Below are 14,594 nucleotides of genomic sequence, written 5' to 3'. Positions count from 1 at the left end.
TCACTGATTTTCTCTCAGGGCTTTGTCTGGAAGCACGCTTTGGACATTACTCATTATTTCCAGTCTTGGTGACTTTTTCCCCTCATGCCACTCCCAGTCACACTGTATCCCTGGGCCAAGCTCCTTGCCATGGTTTGACAACCTGCATGCACTATGTCCCTCTGGGCTCCTCACAACCCATCGAAGCAATGACGTGGCCTTGACAAACACAACATCAACAGGCAAAAGCGGCAGATACTCACCAGAATCAACAATGGGATGATGAGTTCGCTTTCCACCATGTATCACAATCAGGTTTCTGAAAGCCTGTATTTGTCACTCACTGATAATGTTTTTGGGATGGAGAACTTAATTCTGGCAGGCTGTTTTTTTCATGAGCATGCAAATGCATGCAAAAATGCATCATGTTGATTACTATCAGTGAAGCCAAGCCACCTTTCAAATGCAGAGAACACAAATAAAAACATTTCATCCCACTGTTGGAGAAATGAATTTGCCCACCACCACAATGGAGTCCTCCCAATCACCTTTCTTCCCAATATTCCGTCCCTGATCATCCCTCACTCTCTGCCTCCTCCAGGTCACAGTATAGTTTCTCCACCCTCCTGAACACATCCTGGCTCAATTCTGCCATTTCACCATGCCCTGCAGGAACCACCTGGGAGTCAACGGCAGAAATGCAAAAGTTATGGGCTTTCTGGCGAGCTTGCTGGACACAGCCAGCAAATGTTGGTACCTTCTTCCCTTTACCTGCCAGACTCATGTCCTCAAAAAACATTTCGATTTCAAACAAGCAGCTCACCACTTGAAGCAGCAGTTCGTTATCTCGCAGAGCTCCAATCATGCCAGCAAAGGAAACGGTGAACATGCCCAGACCCAGCAGTAACAGGATGATGGCTGGAGCAATAAAGAAGCCATCCATTGTCTTGTTCCGCTGTCTTTCCACTTCTGCGTAAATGCCGATACACAAGATGAGTAGTCCCAGCAACTGTAAAAACATCAAACATCATGGCAATGGTTACTGGGGGAAAACTAAAATTAATTCAAACTGGATTCACTGGAATTTGCCAGCGGAGAAATGCAAATGCAGGAGATGTTCCTCTTGGTGACCTGTCAGGATTGCACCACATCAGATACTGGGCCTTTCACTACTGGCAGCCCAAAAGCTGCTGAAAGGACAAGGGAATTTCCGCAGCTTTCAGCACACTGACAAACCCCTTACATTCAACATTCTGGTCTTACCCACATCATAGCCACTCCATACAATTCTCAGGTGGAATCAGCTGGACTGTGGCACAAAGTCAAAAACCAGGCAACTTGAGACTCGGTTACCTGTCTAACCTTCATGATAGTATGTACATGAGGACTAGCAGGCAGAAAATAGAAAGTGTCAAAACAACAGCTGCAATTCTGGGCATCAAGAGTATGTCCCAAAACCACCACAAATGTCTTTTTGCTATTTTTGTTGCCAAATTAGTTACTTGCCCTGATTATAAATTGAAATTATCCAGGAAATGCCTAGAACTGAGGACTGGCAGGACCTGCAGCCCTACTTTAGATTAAGACATGTGTGCTAGTTCTAATAACTCACCCAAAAAGTGGCACTTCTCAATCCCCAAGAGTTCCCTCAGCACCCTCACCGATGTGATCAAGTGTAAAACTGAAGACTCCAGTTACCTGTTCTACAGCAACAATTTCTCCTGAACTATTTTGTCAAAACTGTTCATGATTTTGAATGCTTCTGTCAAAATCCTCTTCACCTTCTCTGTTCAGGGGTCAAAACTTTTGACTTAGAATGTAAGAATGTCACCATTTACACCAACAGCACAGATGTTTCCTCATTGGCCTGAAATGTTAACTCTGTTTTCCTTTGTCCCTAGATGGTGAGAGATCTATTGCATGTTTTATGGCATTCTCTGTTTCTTTATGTCTGATTTTCAGTCTTCAGCCTTATCTTCAGGCTACATGCGATACAGAAGGCCTTGAATAAATAGAGTTTTTTCAACCAACACTTAAAACCCCTGCTCGAGGAAGGCAGAAATAAAGGAAATGAGTTTTTTTTTGTTTTTTTTGCATTCAATTCAAGAAAAGTGATTTATAAACACACAGTTTCAAGGCTGTGAGGAGGCACTAACATCTAACCTGCTCAGAAACATTTTTCCTTTAACATTGTGCAACATAAAAATCAAGAAAGGCATTCAGTCAGCAGGTGGGCAATAATGCAGTAAGTCTCACGGCCTATTACATAGAACTCCACAGAAAATTCGACACAGAAACAGGTCATTCTGGCCGACTGGCCCAAGCTGTATTTATGCTACACACATGTCCTCTCACTTCACTTCATCTGGAAATTATAGAATCTCTACAGTGTGGAAGCAGGCCATTTGCCCCATCGCGTCCAAACCATCCCTCTGAAGACCATCCCACCCAGACCCACCACCCTTACCAATCCCCTTAACCCTGCTTTTGTTCTTATGGCTAATCCAGCCATCTGTAGATACTATGGACAATTTAGCATGACCAATCCACCTAATCTGCACATCTTTGGACTGTGAGAGAAAACCTACACAGACATGGGGAGAATGTGCAAGCTTCCTACAGTCAGTCGCCGGAGGCTAGAATCAAACCCAGGTCTCTGGCACTGTGAGGTAGCAGCGTTAAAAACTGAACCACTGTGCCACCCCTCACGTAAGCAGCATGATCTTCTTTTCCTTTCGCCCACATTCGTTTGACCAGATTCCTATTAAATCCATCTCTGATATTCCTTCAACTACTCCACATGATAGCAAATTGCACATTCTAACCTCTCTCTGGGTATGGATATTTCTCCTGAATTCCCTATTGATCTTGTCCACATGTGGAATCATCTTCTCTGTTTTACCTAAATTTGTTAGCCTTTCACAGGCCATCTCTAAACTCTTGCCTCTCTATAGGGGAAACAAAACCTCTTTTCCTGATGGCTACAATCTCTTGTTTCTGATATCATCCTTCAAATCTGATTTGCGCCTTTTAAAAGATCTCTACGTCCTTCTGGTAATATTTATAGTAGTTAATAACAGTGATGTATACCCAAGCACACTGAGATCAGCTCCTGAGAATTCATGCTACTTATTCTGACTATCCCTTGATTCTACCTTGAACTGAGCTCCGTACAATTCAGAACACCAGACTGGACCAGTGACTCAACTCTTCAAATATGACTATTTGTTGAAGCTTCTGAATGAAAGGGCAGTTCAGTAATGCAAAATACTGCCACTCCATCACACTGATGAAACTGGTGATAACATTTTCGCAGGCAAACACCACGTGGCTGGTCCTGCATTTCCAAACACAAAGGATTTATTTTCAAGCTGAACACCTTGGTGGGTGTCGAGGGGATTGAGGGAAGTGTTTGGCTGCCCTTTGCCTTTAAAAGAGATCAGTTCAGATGGAGCATGAAAACAGTGTTGCTCCTGACTGTTGTTTTCCTGACTGGAAGCTTAAGTAAACATAAATCTGTAGTGGTGCTGGAAGTGTCAGAAGTGAAGTCAGCGAGACAGGTGAAAGCTAAGTGGTTACTGAATGTTGGTTTACAGCACTAATGCTTAGGGCTGCTTCGGAAATCTCTAACCTCATTACCTAAAAAATTAAAATCGTGAAAGACATAAAAATATTTGGATGTTTGAGAAAGAATTTCCTGTAAAACATACAACATAGTTCGACTCACCACACCATCTCCAGACAGCTCAATTGAGGACAATCATTCACCATTACAAAATACCTCTTGTAAATGCTTCACAATGTATAAATTGTCTTAGACGATGCTTCACTTTTCCCTTAACAAGAGCCATTAGAGTTTTTTTGGCATCAGATTCATTTTGTTCAAATTTTACTTGGCAATCCTCATGCTCATTAAGAGTCATTTGTGTGGAGTGAAGAAGAAATGGGCCTGATTAGTTCTCAACTCATCTCTAAACTTCCAGATCTCAAAACTGAGATATGAAAGCTATTCTGTTACAGGCAAATCAGAACTAACAAATGACAATCCACAGGGAGGTTTTTCTGTGCAAGTCTCAGTTACACTGCTTTCATGCTGGGTAATTGTAGACCACACTGTGACCTTTCTCTGTTTTGCCCTAAGTGTCTCCAATTATTCCTATCATATTTTCCATTGTAATTGTATTTTTCTCATTTTCTCCCATCTGCTGAAGGTGTGACGTCTTGCTGAGCACTGGTTTTATTCATTCCTGACAGTCCCAATACCTCGCCCTGAGTGAACTTCGATACTAAGTGTTTTTCTTTCAACTGCAAGCAAATACATTCCCATCTTCTGCCATTACCTAATATGGATCATTAAGGGAGACTCAGTACAGGAACACGGACTGTCCTTTTCCCTTCAAAGGACAACAATTTAATTCACTGATTCATTTATCCATTCTTTTTGTGGTGAATAACTTTTAGGGCGGCACAGTGGCTGACACTGCTGCCTCACAGCACCAGTGACCCGGGTTCAAGTCCACCCTCCAGTGACTCTCTGTATGGAGATTGCACATTCTCACCCGTGTCTGTGTGGGTTTCCTCCAGGCGCTCCCATTTCCTCCCACTATCCAAAGACATACAGGTTAGATAGATTGGCCATGCTAAATTGCCCGTAGTGTCCAGGGATATGTAGGATGGGTGGATTAGCCATAGGAAATGCAGTGTTACAGGGATAGGGTAGGGGGTGGGTCTGGGTGGGATGGTCTTCAGAGGATTGGTGTGGATTCAATGAGCCAAATGGCCTGCTTCTATGCTGTAGCCATTCTAACTCACCTCCTGACTCCCTGAAGCATGTGCACCATCCCTACGGCATAACTCAGGAGTGTAATGGAATACTCCCCACTTGACTGCACTTGGGTGCAGCTCCAATAATACTCAAGAAGCTTAACTGGCACCACATCCATCACCTTTAACATTCACTCCCTCCATCACTGATGCTAAGTAGTAGCCCTGTGTAGCATCAACAAGATGCACTGCAGAAATTCACCAAGGCTCATTCAACAGCACCTCACAAACCCACAACCACTACCTCTAAGACAGCAAAGGCAACAGATGCATGCAAACACCATCATGTGCAAGTTCCCCTCCAAGTCACTCATCATTTTGACTTTGAAATACATCATCATTCCTTCATTGCTGCTGGATCAAAATCCTGAAGCTACCATCCTAGCAGAATTGTGGATGTTCTTACAATCCAATGACTGCAGTTGTTCAAGAAGGAATTTCACCATCACTTTCTCCAGGGCAATTACGGATGGTGGGCAATTAATGATGTACAATAAATTCTGGCATCACCATTGATGTCACATCCCATAACCAAGTGATTATAAAAAGTTTGCAGTGATACAGAACAAGACGAAGGGTTCTCGTGGTGCGGTAGTTGTGTCTCTACCTCTGATCCAGGAGACCTGTGTTCAAGTTCTATTTGCTGCAGAGGTGTGCAATAACAACTCTGAGCAGTCTGATGAAAAAATGTATATGGTACAGGATGATGTCAGTCCTTTACTGGCTTTTTAATGGCCTGACTCAACTTGTCCAATTACCTCTGTTCTTTCCCTGTTGCCCTCCTAATGTTACCCCATCAGGTTTACGTACATGTGTGTCTGTATATGTGGAATATTCAAATATTTTGCATCTCTTCACATGTCTCTTTCAGTCAGTGCATTCCAGATCATGTCACAGCAAAAGATCTAATGCTGTCCCTGATTTCTGTGTGAATCTGGATTCTCTAGTTACTGGCTCTATGCCTAAAGTTTCTCCTTAATTAATTATCTTAGTTGTTCATGGTGTTGAATAACTCAGCTATACTTCCTCTTAAATTTCTATGTCGTAAAGAGAATGCTGTCAGCTTCTCCAAGTAACTCAAGTCCCTCATCCTTGGTACTATTCTGGTGAATCTTTCCCAGGCCCTCTCTGAGTTGTTGATACCCTTCCTAAAATATCTTGCCTGGAGTCAAACAATGCAACACACTCAGGAGGCTTAACCAGTACATTCAGTTTAAATGGTTTGCATTTTTTACCTGAACAAAATCAGCAAGATCCCTTTACAATTTCATCAAAGATTTGTGTACTGAGATAAGCCCTACAAGGTTTATGGAGAATCACTACTTAATCTCCTCATGGAGTTCATTGAGTACCCAGAAATGGGTCTGTAGAAATGTCTGTCCGGGGCTAGGACTAGCCTATATACGCTACGACTAGTGGCTCTATTTTGGTGTTCAATGATAAACAATGTTCCTTTTTAATCAGACTTCCTGAGTTATTACATGTGTCATATACAAGTATATAGGTCTCTCTTTTACAAGATCCCTTTTATAATTCTACTATTTATTTCACTACCTATGGATTCACTATTTAAGTCACAGACTTATGGATTAAGATCACAAGTAGTTCACTCAGCCCTTCACTTCTGCTGGTCAAGATGATCTTGGTTAATCTGATTACTCCACATTCTTGCATATGCCCAATAACTTGGTTGTCAAGAATCTATTGACCCCAACTTTTAAAATAGTCATATTATCTTTCTTAATTTTCCAACAAAAGTGTACAGTTACATATTTTTATGTGTTACATTCCATCTGCTGTGCCTGTAACCTCTCCATGTCCCTGTCATTGTTCTTTGGTTGTGATCATTCTAGGCAATCCAATAATGGCAATCCAGTCAATGCTGCTCTGTACGATATCCTGCCATATCAGATCATACGTTGATCTATTGCGGTAATGGGGATGCAACTTTACCTGAAAACTGGTTCCAACCATGACAGCTTATGTTGTCTTGGAGTATGAAACACCAGTGAGCAACAACATTCAAAATACAACAGGAATTTCCCAGCAAAGACAGCAAGGGGAAATTCACTTGGATTTGCTCTCACTCTGCCACTGGAAAGTTTTTTTGGAAACCCCACTGTGGCAGTATTTTAGGCTTAGAATGAAACAGCAAGCTTGAAGATGTTAATAAACCTTAAAATTTGGGGGCACCCTTCAAACTAACCGTGCCTGTCTTCTGCGTGATGAAAGAAGTCAAGTATGGTCAAGAGGCTGGAATTGGCAGAGTACAGAGTTTGTGAAAGGTTCCAGAACTGGAGAGTTAAAAAAAAGACCATGGAAGATTTGAACAGAAGGACAAGAATTTTAAGTTGGACACTGGGGACTTGTACTGTATCCCTGGTTCTGAAATTCTCTATTTTTAGTTCAATTGGCAGGCGTGTGTATCAACTGTTACCGGCCACTTTGATGTCACATTTGGAGCAGAAAATTTATCATTTTGTGAAAAGGATTCTCTTTCATCTCACAGACCACATTGAGTAGAAAGCACTGCTGAGGTGTCCTGACAGCAGTTCAGCCTCTTCCCTTCCTTATATCACAGATAATTACAGTGAGCAAATTGCTTGGGGAAATACAATTTCAATCTTCATTGCTTCTTCACAGTGCTAACAAGATGTGTTTATACATTTGATTGTTTCTCAATATCAATTTCTCCTCGAGGAGCTTTCCTTGTCTATGTGGTTTGCGCCTTCCTTCAAAGGGGAAGCTTGCTGTGAAAAATCCATTATTTTTGTACATCTTCAGGAAAAGTATTTTTAATTGATTACAGAAAGTATTCCCGAAGCATATTTGGAATTCTACAGATGAATGTGTCCCCTCTCTCACCAGATTACAGTTGAGCACTGCTCCTAGCTTGTCATTGCTATTGCTTGAGGCATTTTTTTTAAAGCAGGATCCTATTTGGCTTTGTTTTTGCTTGAAACATATATTACTTTCTCCCTTGTCGTCTTTCCGTTGCTCCTGCACCTCCAGCCAATATCAAAAAAACTTGCCAGAGACAATGAAGTCCCAACAAAAAAGGTTCCTTTCAACAATTTCTCAGGACAGTTTGCAATATTGATCTGCAGCTTGTTATTATCTAGCAGGGTCTGGCAAGGATGTCTGAGACCAAATTAATTTGGGAACAGGTCATCGTTTTTTTCTGTCAATTTGCCATCACTAAATTGCCAGTGTTTTCCAATTGATCAAATTACATGCACTGCCCAGCAACAGCAATGCAGACCACCAAACAGGCTATGGTTATATGTCAATGAAAGCTCAGGACTGGGTGTGTGTGAATATCATAGCGCACAAATGGGTTAGAAACTCAGAATTTGTAAACTGAAATAAAACTTCTGACTGGAAAAGCTGCAATTTTGACTAACAGCCATTTAACACTGGTGTTTAAAAGGTGTAAGGTAAACAAAAAAAACTGACTTCCTCATACAATCTCATAGAATACTCACAGAATCCCAATAGTGTGGAAGCAGGCCATTCGACCCATCGAGTCCTCACCGACCCTTCGAGTAGCATCCCACCCAGACCCACCCCGTTATCCTATCCTATCTGGGGTAAACCTGCATTTCCCATGGCTAATCCACCTAACCTACACATTCCTGGACACTACGGGCAATTTAGCATGGCCGATCCACCTAATCTGCACATCTTTGGACTGTGGGAGGAAACTGGAGCATCCTGAGGAAACCCATGCAGACTCGGGGAGAATATGCAAACTCCACATATTTGGATGAGAATATAGAAGGCATGGTTAGTAAGTTTGCGGATGACATCAAAATTGGTGGTATAGTAAACAACGAAGAAGGTTTTCTAAGATAGAAAGGGATCTTGATCAAATGGGTCAATTGGCTGACAAATAGCAGATGGAGTTCAATTTGGATAAATGTGAGGTATTGCATTTTGGTACAACAAACAGGGGCAGGACTTATACAATTAATGGTAGGTCCTTGCGTAGTGTTGCAGAAGAGATAGACCAATGGGTTCAGGGACATAATCCTTTGAAGTTTGCATCACATAATGACATGGTGGTTAAAAAGGCGTTAGCACACTTGCTTTCATTGTTCATACCTTTGAATATAGGAGTTGGGAAGTCATGATGAGGTTGTAGAGTACATTGGTGAGGCCTCTTCTGGAGTAATATGTCCAGCTCAGATTGCCCAGTTATAGGAAGGACATGATGAAGCTGGAGAGGATTCAGAAGAGATTTACCAAGATGTTGCTGTGTATGGAAGGTTTGAGCTATAAAGAAAGGTTGGATAGGCTGTAACTTTTTTCACTAGAGCGAGGGAGGTTGAGAGGTGACGTTATAGAGGTTTATGAAAACATGAGGGCTATTTTATAGGGTTAATGGTAAGTGTCTTTTCCCTACAATGGGGGATTTCCAGACTAGGGGGCATACTTTTAAGTAGAGGAGAGAGATTTTAAAAAGACATGAGACAATTTTTTTACCCAGAGGGTAGCTCACATGTGGAATGAACTTCCTGAGGAAGTGGTTGATGTGGGTACAATTACCATGTTTAAAAGACAGTTAGATAAGTACATGAATAGGAAAGTTTTGGAGGGATATGGGCCAGGAGCAGGCAGGTGGTACTAGTTTAGTTTGGGATTGTGTTCAGCATGGACTGGTTGGACTGAAGGGTCTGTTTCCTTGCTATATGACTCTGTGACTGTATATGATCTTTGATAACTCTCTTGTAAACCGAAACATTGGTGTACTAAGCTATGACGGCACAATGTTCCTTTTCAAACTTTTTCTGAGCACTAAAGCATGCACTGCTACGCGTAAGTTCATAACATTTGTAGCACCATTTGGATGGGAACTCTTGACTTTGTTAGGTGGGTTTCAACTTGCTCCCATACAATCCCAATGCTGGGCACCCATTCTGTCACCCATTGTAGTTTCCCATTGTGCCTTTCCGATCGCTTTCAGATTCCGCTCTGTTTACAACTATTTCAACAGAATTAGGGATCACAGGGGCTAACCGAAAGAACATTGGCTGAAAGCAACAAAACATCTGGTAGAAAAGAAACATCAATGGTACCATAGCAACACGTACTGCAACCACTGACAAAACAAACCACCTTGTTTCATTATTCACACTGAACACATTGAAAGCTCAAGCTGCTGTCAATAAGCACCATTTTATATTTGCTGCAAAAATGTGTCCTGAAATGACATTGCTGTCCTTGTAAATTTGAACCCATTGTCAAGTAGATGATACAGGACCTGAGCACACCATGTCTTCATCACTGCACTGAGATTTCGATGTCGAGCTAGACAACTGCCTCAGTTCAATGCCTCATCTTAAAGAATACACACTTCCAAACCGGAGTGAAATTTTAACATATGAACACACAAAAGCCAAAATGTTTTCATCGAACCCCTACAATGTGAAAACAGGCTATTCGGCCCATTGAGTCCATACCGACCCTCTGAAGAGCATTCCACCCAGACCCACAACCTCCCACCTTATCACTATAACTCTGCATTTCCCATGACTAATCCACCTAGCCTGCACATCCAAAGACACTATGGGCAATTTAGGATGGCCAATCCACCTAATCTGCACATCTTTGGACGTTGGGAGGAAACCAGAGCACCTGGAATAAACCCACGCTGACACGGGGAGAATGTGCAAACTCCACACAGACTGTCGCTTGAGGGTGAGATCGAACCTTGGTCCATGACGCATCGGTGCTAACCACTGAGCCACTGTGCTGCCCAACTATGCCCACTGCTTTGACTCAGAGACAAGAACATTACCCACTGAGCTAATACTGGGACATAAATGATTAACTTGAAAGCTTGGTATCATTTTAGTGACATTCACTGCTCCCTTTCCAAGGCTCAATTCTACTTGTAACAACTGTTAATTGACAGCAACACCTCAGACTGCAAAGGGACCTGCTTTTATACGCAATGATGCCTTTTGTGGTTGACGTGAGGCTCGTTGAGAAGAGTTCGGTGCTCGGATAGCACATGCAAAGTCCTCCTGTTTCTTTGCGATATGACTGATGGTTTCGTCAGAATAAGGTTCGATGTCAAATCTCCATGTTGAGTAATTCCACAACCCTCCTTGTCAGAGTGTTGCATGTCCTACTGTATGGAGCAGCATGTCAATCCATCATGTGTGAAGGATGTAAGTAATGACTACTTGCATTGCGAACAACCTGCTCTGGTCCTTGTGATCCCATCCAGGTACATTGAGAACATAACTGATAGGTTCAATCAAAATGCAGCAAAGACGCAGAGAAGTGGAAGAGGACCAGCAAGCACAGGAACAGCAGCAACCTGCAGCGGATGCTAGGCATCCTGCACATGAGGGGGTTTTTGGATACAGCAGGACCAAATCGATATCCAGGTTCCACTGTGTGATGAAATGCAGAAAACACTGTCTTTTGATCTATCAGAACAATCCCAGAGGGATGGTAAACTAGGATACAAATCCACAGCTGGACACAAAAAGAGTGTTATCATGAGGGAAATAAAGAGAACAAATAGAAAAAAGTACTTTCACACCAAGTGTTTATGGAGCATGGGATATAAGTCACCCAAGTTGTACTTGATAAAGTCACACAAGCAGCAAATAAATAAATTGTGCAAAATCAAACAGTGGTCAAAAGCAAACCTTGGTCAGAACAACAGCAGAATATTTCTGCTCTTTGTCTAAAATTGTGTCAGGTGATCTTTCGAAGCAACAAGAGGTAGTCTGCCAACTAAGCCTCAGTTTAACATCTCATTCTAAAAAGCTGTCACCTTTGACACTACAGCACTTTCTCAGTGGGGCAATGAAATGTCAGTTGACATTACATGCTCCAATCTCTGGAATGGGACTTGAAGGAAAGACATTATTTTGGTGCAACAGGGCCACAACAAACTGTGACCTGGGATGCAAATACAGCCTTTGACTAAAAATCAAGTGCTAACTCCAACTGCTTCCACACACAGCACTCCCATTGAACTAAAGATGAACAATAACCTTTTTAAATCTAATGAATGCTGCAAAAAATCTCTGCCTGGATAGAGAAATTAAGAAGTGCAAAACAGGAAGGCACTTAGGGGAGCCAGGGTTTCATTAATCTAGGTCCCCATGATCCAGTTCATGGCAGCTGGAGATATTTCTGCAATCAAGGAGAAATTGTAGAAATAATGAAGAAATCTTTCTTTAATTTTCTGACAGAGCAAATCAACTCGGCAAGGTCCCACAGCTGCAATTTCTCATTTTTTTTTCATCAAATAACCATGGTCTCACTGTGCCCTTACCCCTTTTCTCACACTAGTCTAACAATAACAAGGCATTTATTCCGTCACACAGACTGTAAGACTTTCTGCATCAGAAGCACTTGTGAAAACACAGAGTTCTATTTAAACCTTATTAATCTCCCTGAAGCAGAAGAGAATGAATTCTCTTTCTTCCCTAAAGTACTCCTCTTTCTAAAAAAAGACATTTTGAAGCAGTTCACTTGGTACTGATTGAACCCTTGCCCTTTAATTCCACTATCGTGACCAGTACCAGTCAGTCATATAAATGAAAACAAGGACTGAGGAAAGATGAGAGCTCGACCTTCTAGCATTGCAACTCTACCAGCGGGAGAACGTGAATGCTTCTTCTGCAGTTGTTTTGATTTGTAGATTATGAATCCGAATCAGATTTCTGTTTTCTAATCATTCTCAACCATTCGGTCTTGATTTCCTTGATTCACCAATTCGCAACGACTAATGCTTGAAATGTTCCTGACTTTGAAGCACTCTTCTTATTAGCTGGAGTTGAGATGAAGTACTCAATGTCCTGTTTCTCTGTTTTGCTTTTCAAAAGAAACTGCTCGATTATGGTCTTAGCCTCTGGAAACCAATGGGTGAAGGCTTGCTACTGGCTGACTCCATGATCCTGAAAGCTTCAGGTGATAACCTGTGTAGCAGAACCTGCTGCTGTTTCCTGTTTTCCAGCTTGAACTGAATGAAGTAGATGCAACTCACTTGCCTTTCAGCCATAGTGCATCAAGGGGCTTATAATTTTGTAGAAACCCTCAGGCTGCAAGTTTGACCATCAATGTATATAGTAAATAGTCATGTACTGCAATTGAATTGAGGCACCTCACACTATAACATGCTCTATGGAGAATAGTTGAACATGACTGCATTTCCAATAAAGTCCAATATGAAATATTTTGCAATGTAATTTTACAGATTTCATAAATAAAAGATATTCTTGGGAAAAAAAAACTCACTAGAATGATTAAACTGTGGAGTGAGCTTTCTGTTGATTTGCAGTATAGACGGTGAACAATGCCAAATATGTCAACAGTGCCTGTGCTTGCAATTTAGGACCATCAGGATTAAAAATTGCATTTCAAAAAGAGCTCATAATCAATTACAGCAATAAGCAACTTTTAAGGTGCTGGAAAATGGGTAAACATTTAAATTACAACTTAAAATTTTACCTCAAGGAATGGGAGAGTTAATGGAAAATTTGTATGATACATTATGAATTAAAGATTTGTGGTGTGCATTCATCATGAATGAAAAATGACTGTTAATACATAAATGAGTTCTAAAAGGTAAAAAATAAGTTTCTGCAAATTGTTAATTTGTGATTGAATCCACCCCTGCTGCCTTTTTTAAATTCATTCATGTCGGCCAGCATTTATTGCCCATCCCTGACTGCACCAGGGAAGATTGTGGTAAGCTGCCTTTATGGACTGCCACAGAATAAGGGGTAGGGACAGTTGTTGGAACGGGAGTTCCAGGATTTTGACACAGTGGCAGTGAAGGAACAGTGATCAAGTTTGGAGTCAGGATGGTGTGTGTCTTGCAGGCATGGGGAGGGTTATGTGAATTTTGCAGTTGGTGATGTATCAGCTGCCTTTGTCCTTCTGGATGTTACTGTCTTGGAAGGTCCTGTCTAACGATGTTTGGTGAATTTTTGCAGCGCATTTTGCAAAGTGTACACCATAGCACCATGCTTCAGTGGTGGAGGGAGCTAATCCATTTTTTTAATTGGTCAAACAAACAAACAACTAGCAGTAGGAACGTATCCAGAAAGATTGACAATGGCTTCGATATCAGATACCAGGAAGGAATGAAGTTACCAGGGTGGAGTAGCAGCCTAATGGCAATGCCATGCCTGTCATCTCTATTGTTACTAATGGTCGAACAACAACAGGCTGTGATTGTCAACACAAGGATAGCAGTGAGCATCACCCATACCCTGATTACTATACAGCAACAAGAGGGAGCAGAACTCTTTTAATAGGCTTTGATTTTATCTTCCATTTCAGTTGCATTCAGTTTGACTATCAGTGCACATTGACAATAAAATAGGAACCGCAAACTGCATTGGTGTTAGTCTTAAAACATTTGGCCTTTTAATGAAGGAATCAAACTTTAAAATATTTACTGTTTCTTCTTAAAATTGTGGAAGTTCCCAAATCAGGTCAATTCAATGTCAACAAACAGCTGTAGCATGGAGAAAGGATGTCAGAAAGGAAACAAATAATGCTTCACATAAATTAAAAAATAAGATTTGCATTTATACAGTATCTTTTACAGATATTAAGGATGTCCCTTAGACCTTACAACCAATAAAGCATTCTTGAAGTGCAGTCACTGTTGTAATGTAGTGAAATGCAGTCAATGTAGTAACTGCAGTTAAATTGTGCTCAGCAAGCTCCCACAAACAACAATGTGATCATAACCAGATAACAGCTTTTTGTTGATTTTTGATTAAGTTGGTTGAGGGATGAATATTGTCAGG

General features: G+C 41.4%; 1 protein-coding gene across 1 annotated transcript in view; it reads right to left on the bottom strand.

Moving 5' to 3' along the window:
• Window positions 1-14,594, bottom strand: part of zgc:110329 (uncharacterized protein LOC550500 homolog) — a 147,103-nt gene that overhangs the window by 120,641 nt on the left and 11,868 nt on the right. Inside the window, exon 3 of the mRNA XM_048618678.1 lies at window positions 803-988. Coding sequence (XP_048474635.1) covers window positions 803-988 — 186 coding nt within the window. The remainder of the gene's footprint in view (window positions 1-802; window positions 989-14,594) is intronic.

Source organism: Rhincodon typus, chromosome 40 (assembly GCF_021869965.1).
Source record: "Rhincodon typus isolate 14 chromosome 40, sRhiTyp1.1, whole genome shotgun sequence".
Lineage (NCBI taxonomy): Eukaryota > Metazoa > Chordata > Chondrichthyes > Orectolobiformes > Rhincodontidae > Rhincodon > Rhincodon typus.
This window is presented reverse-complemented; position numbering and strand designations above follow the sequence as displayed.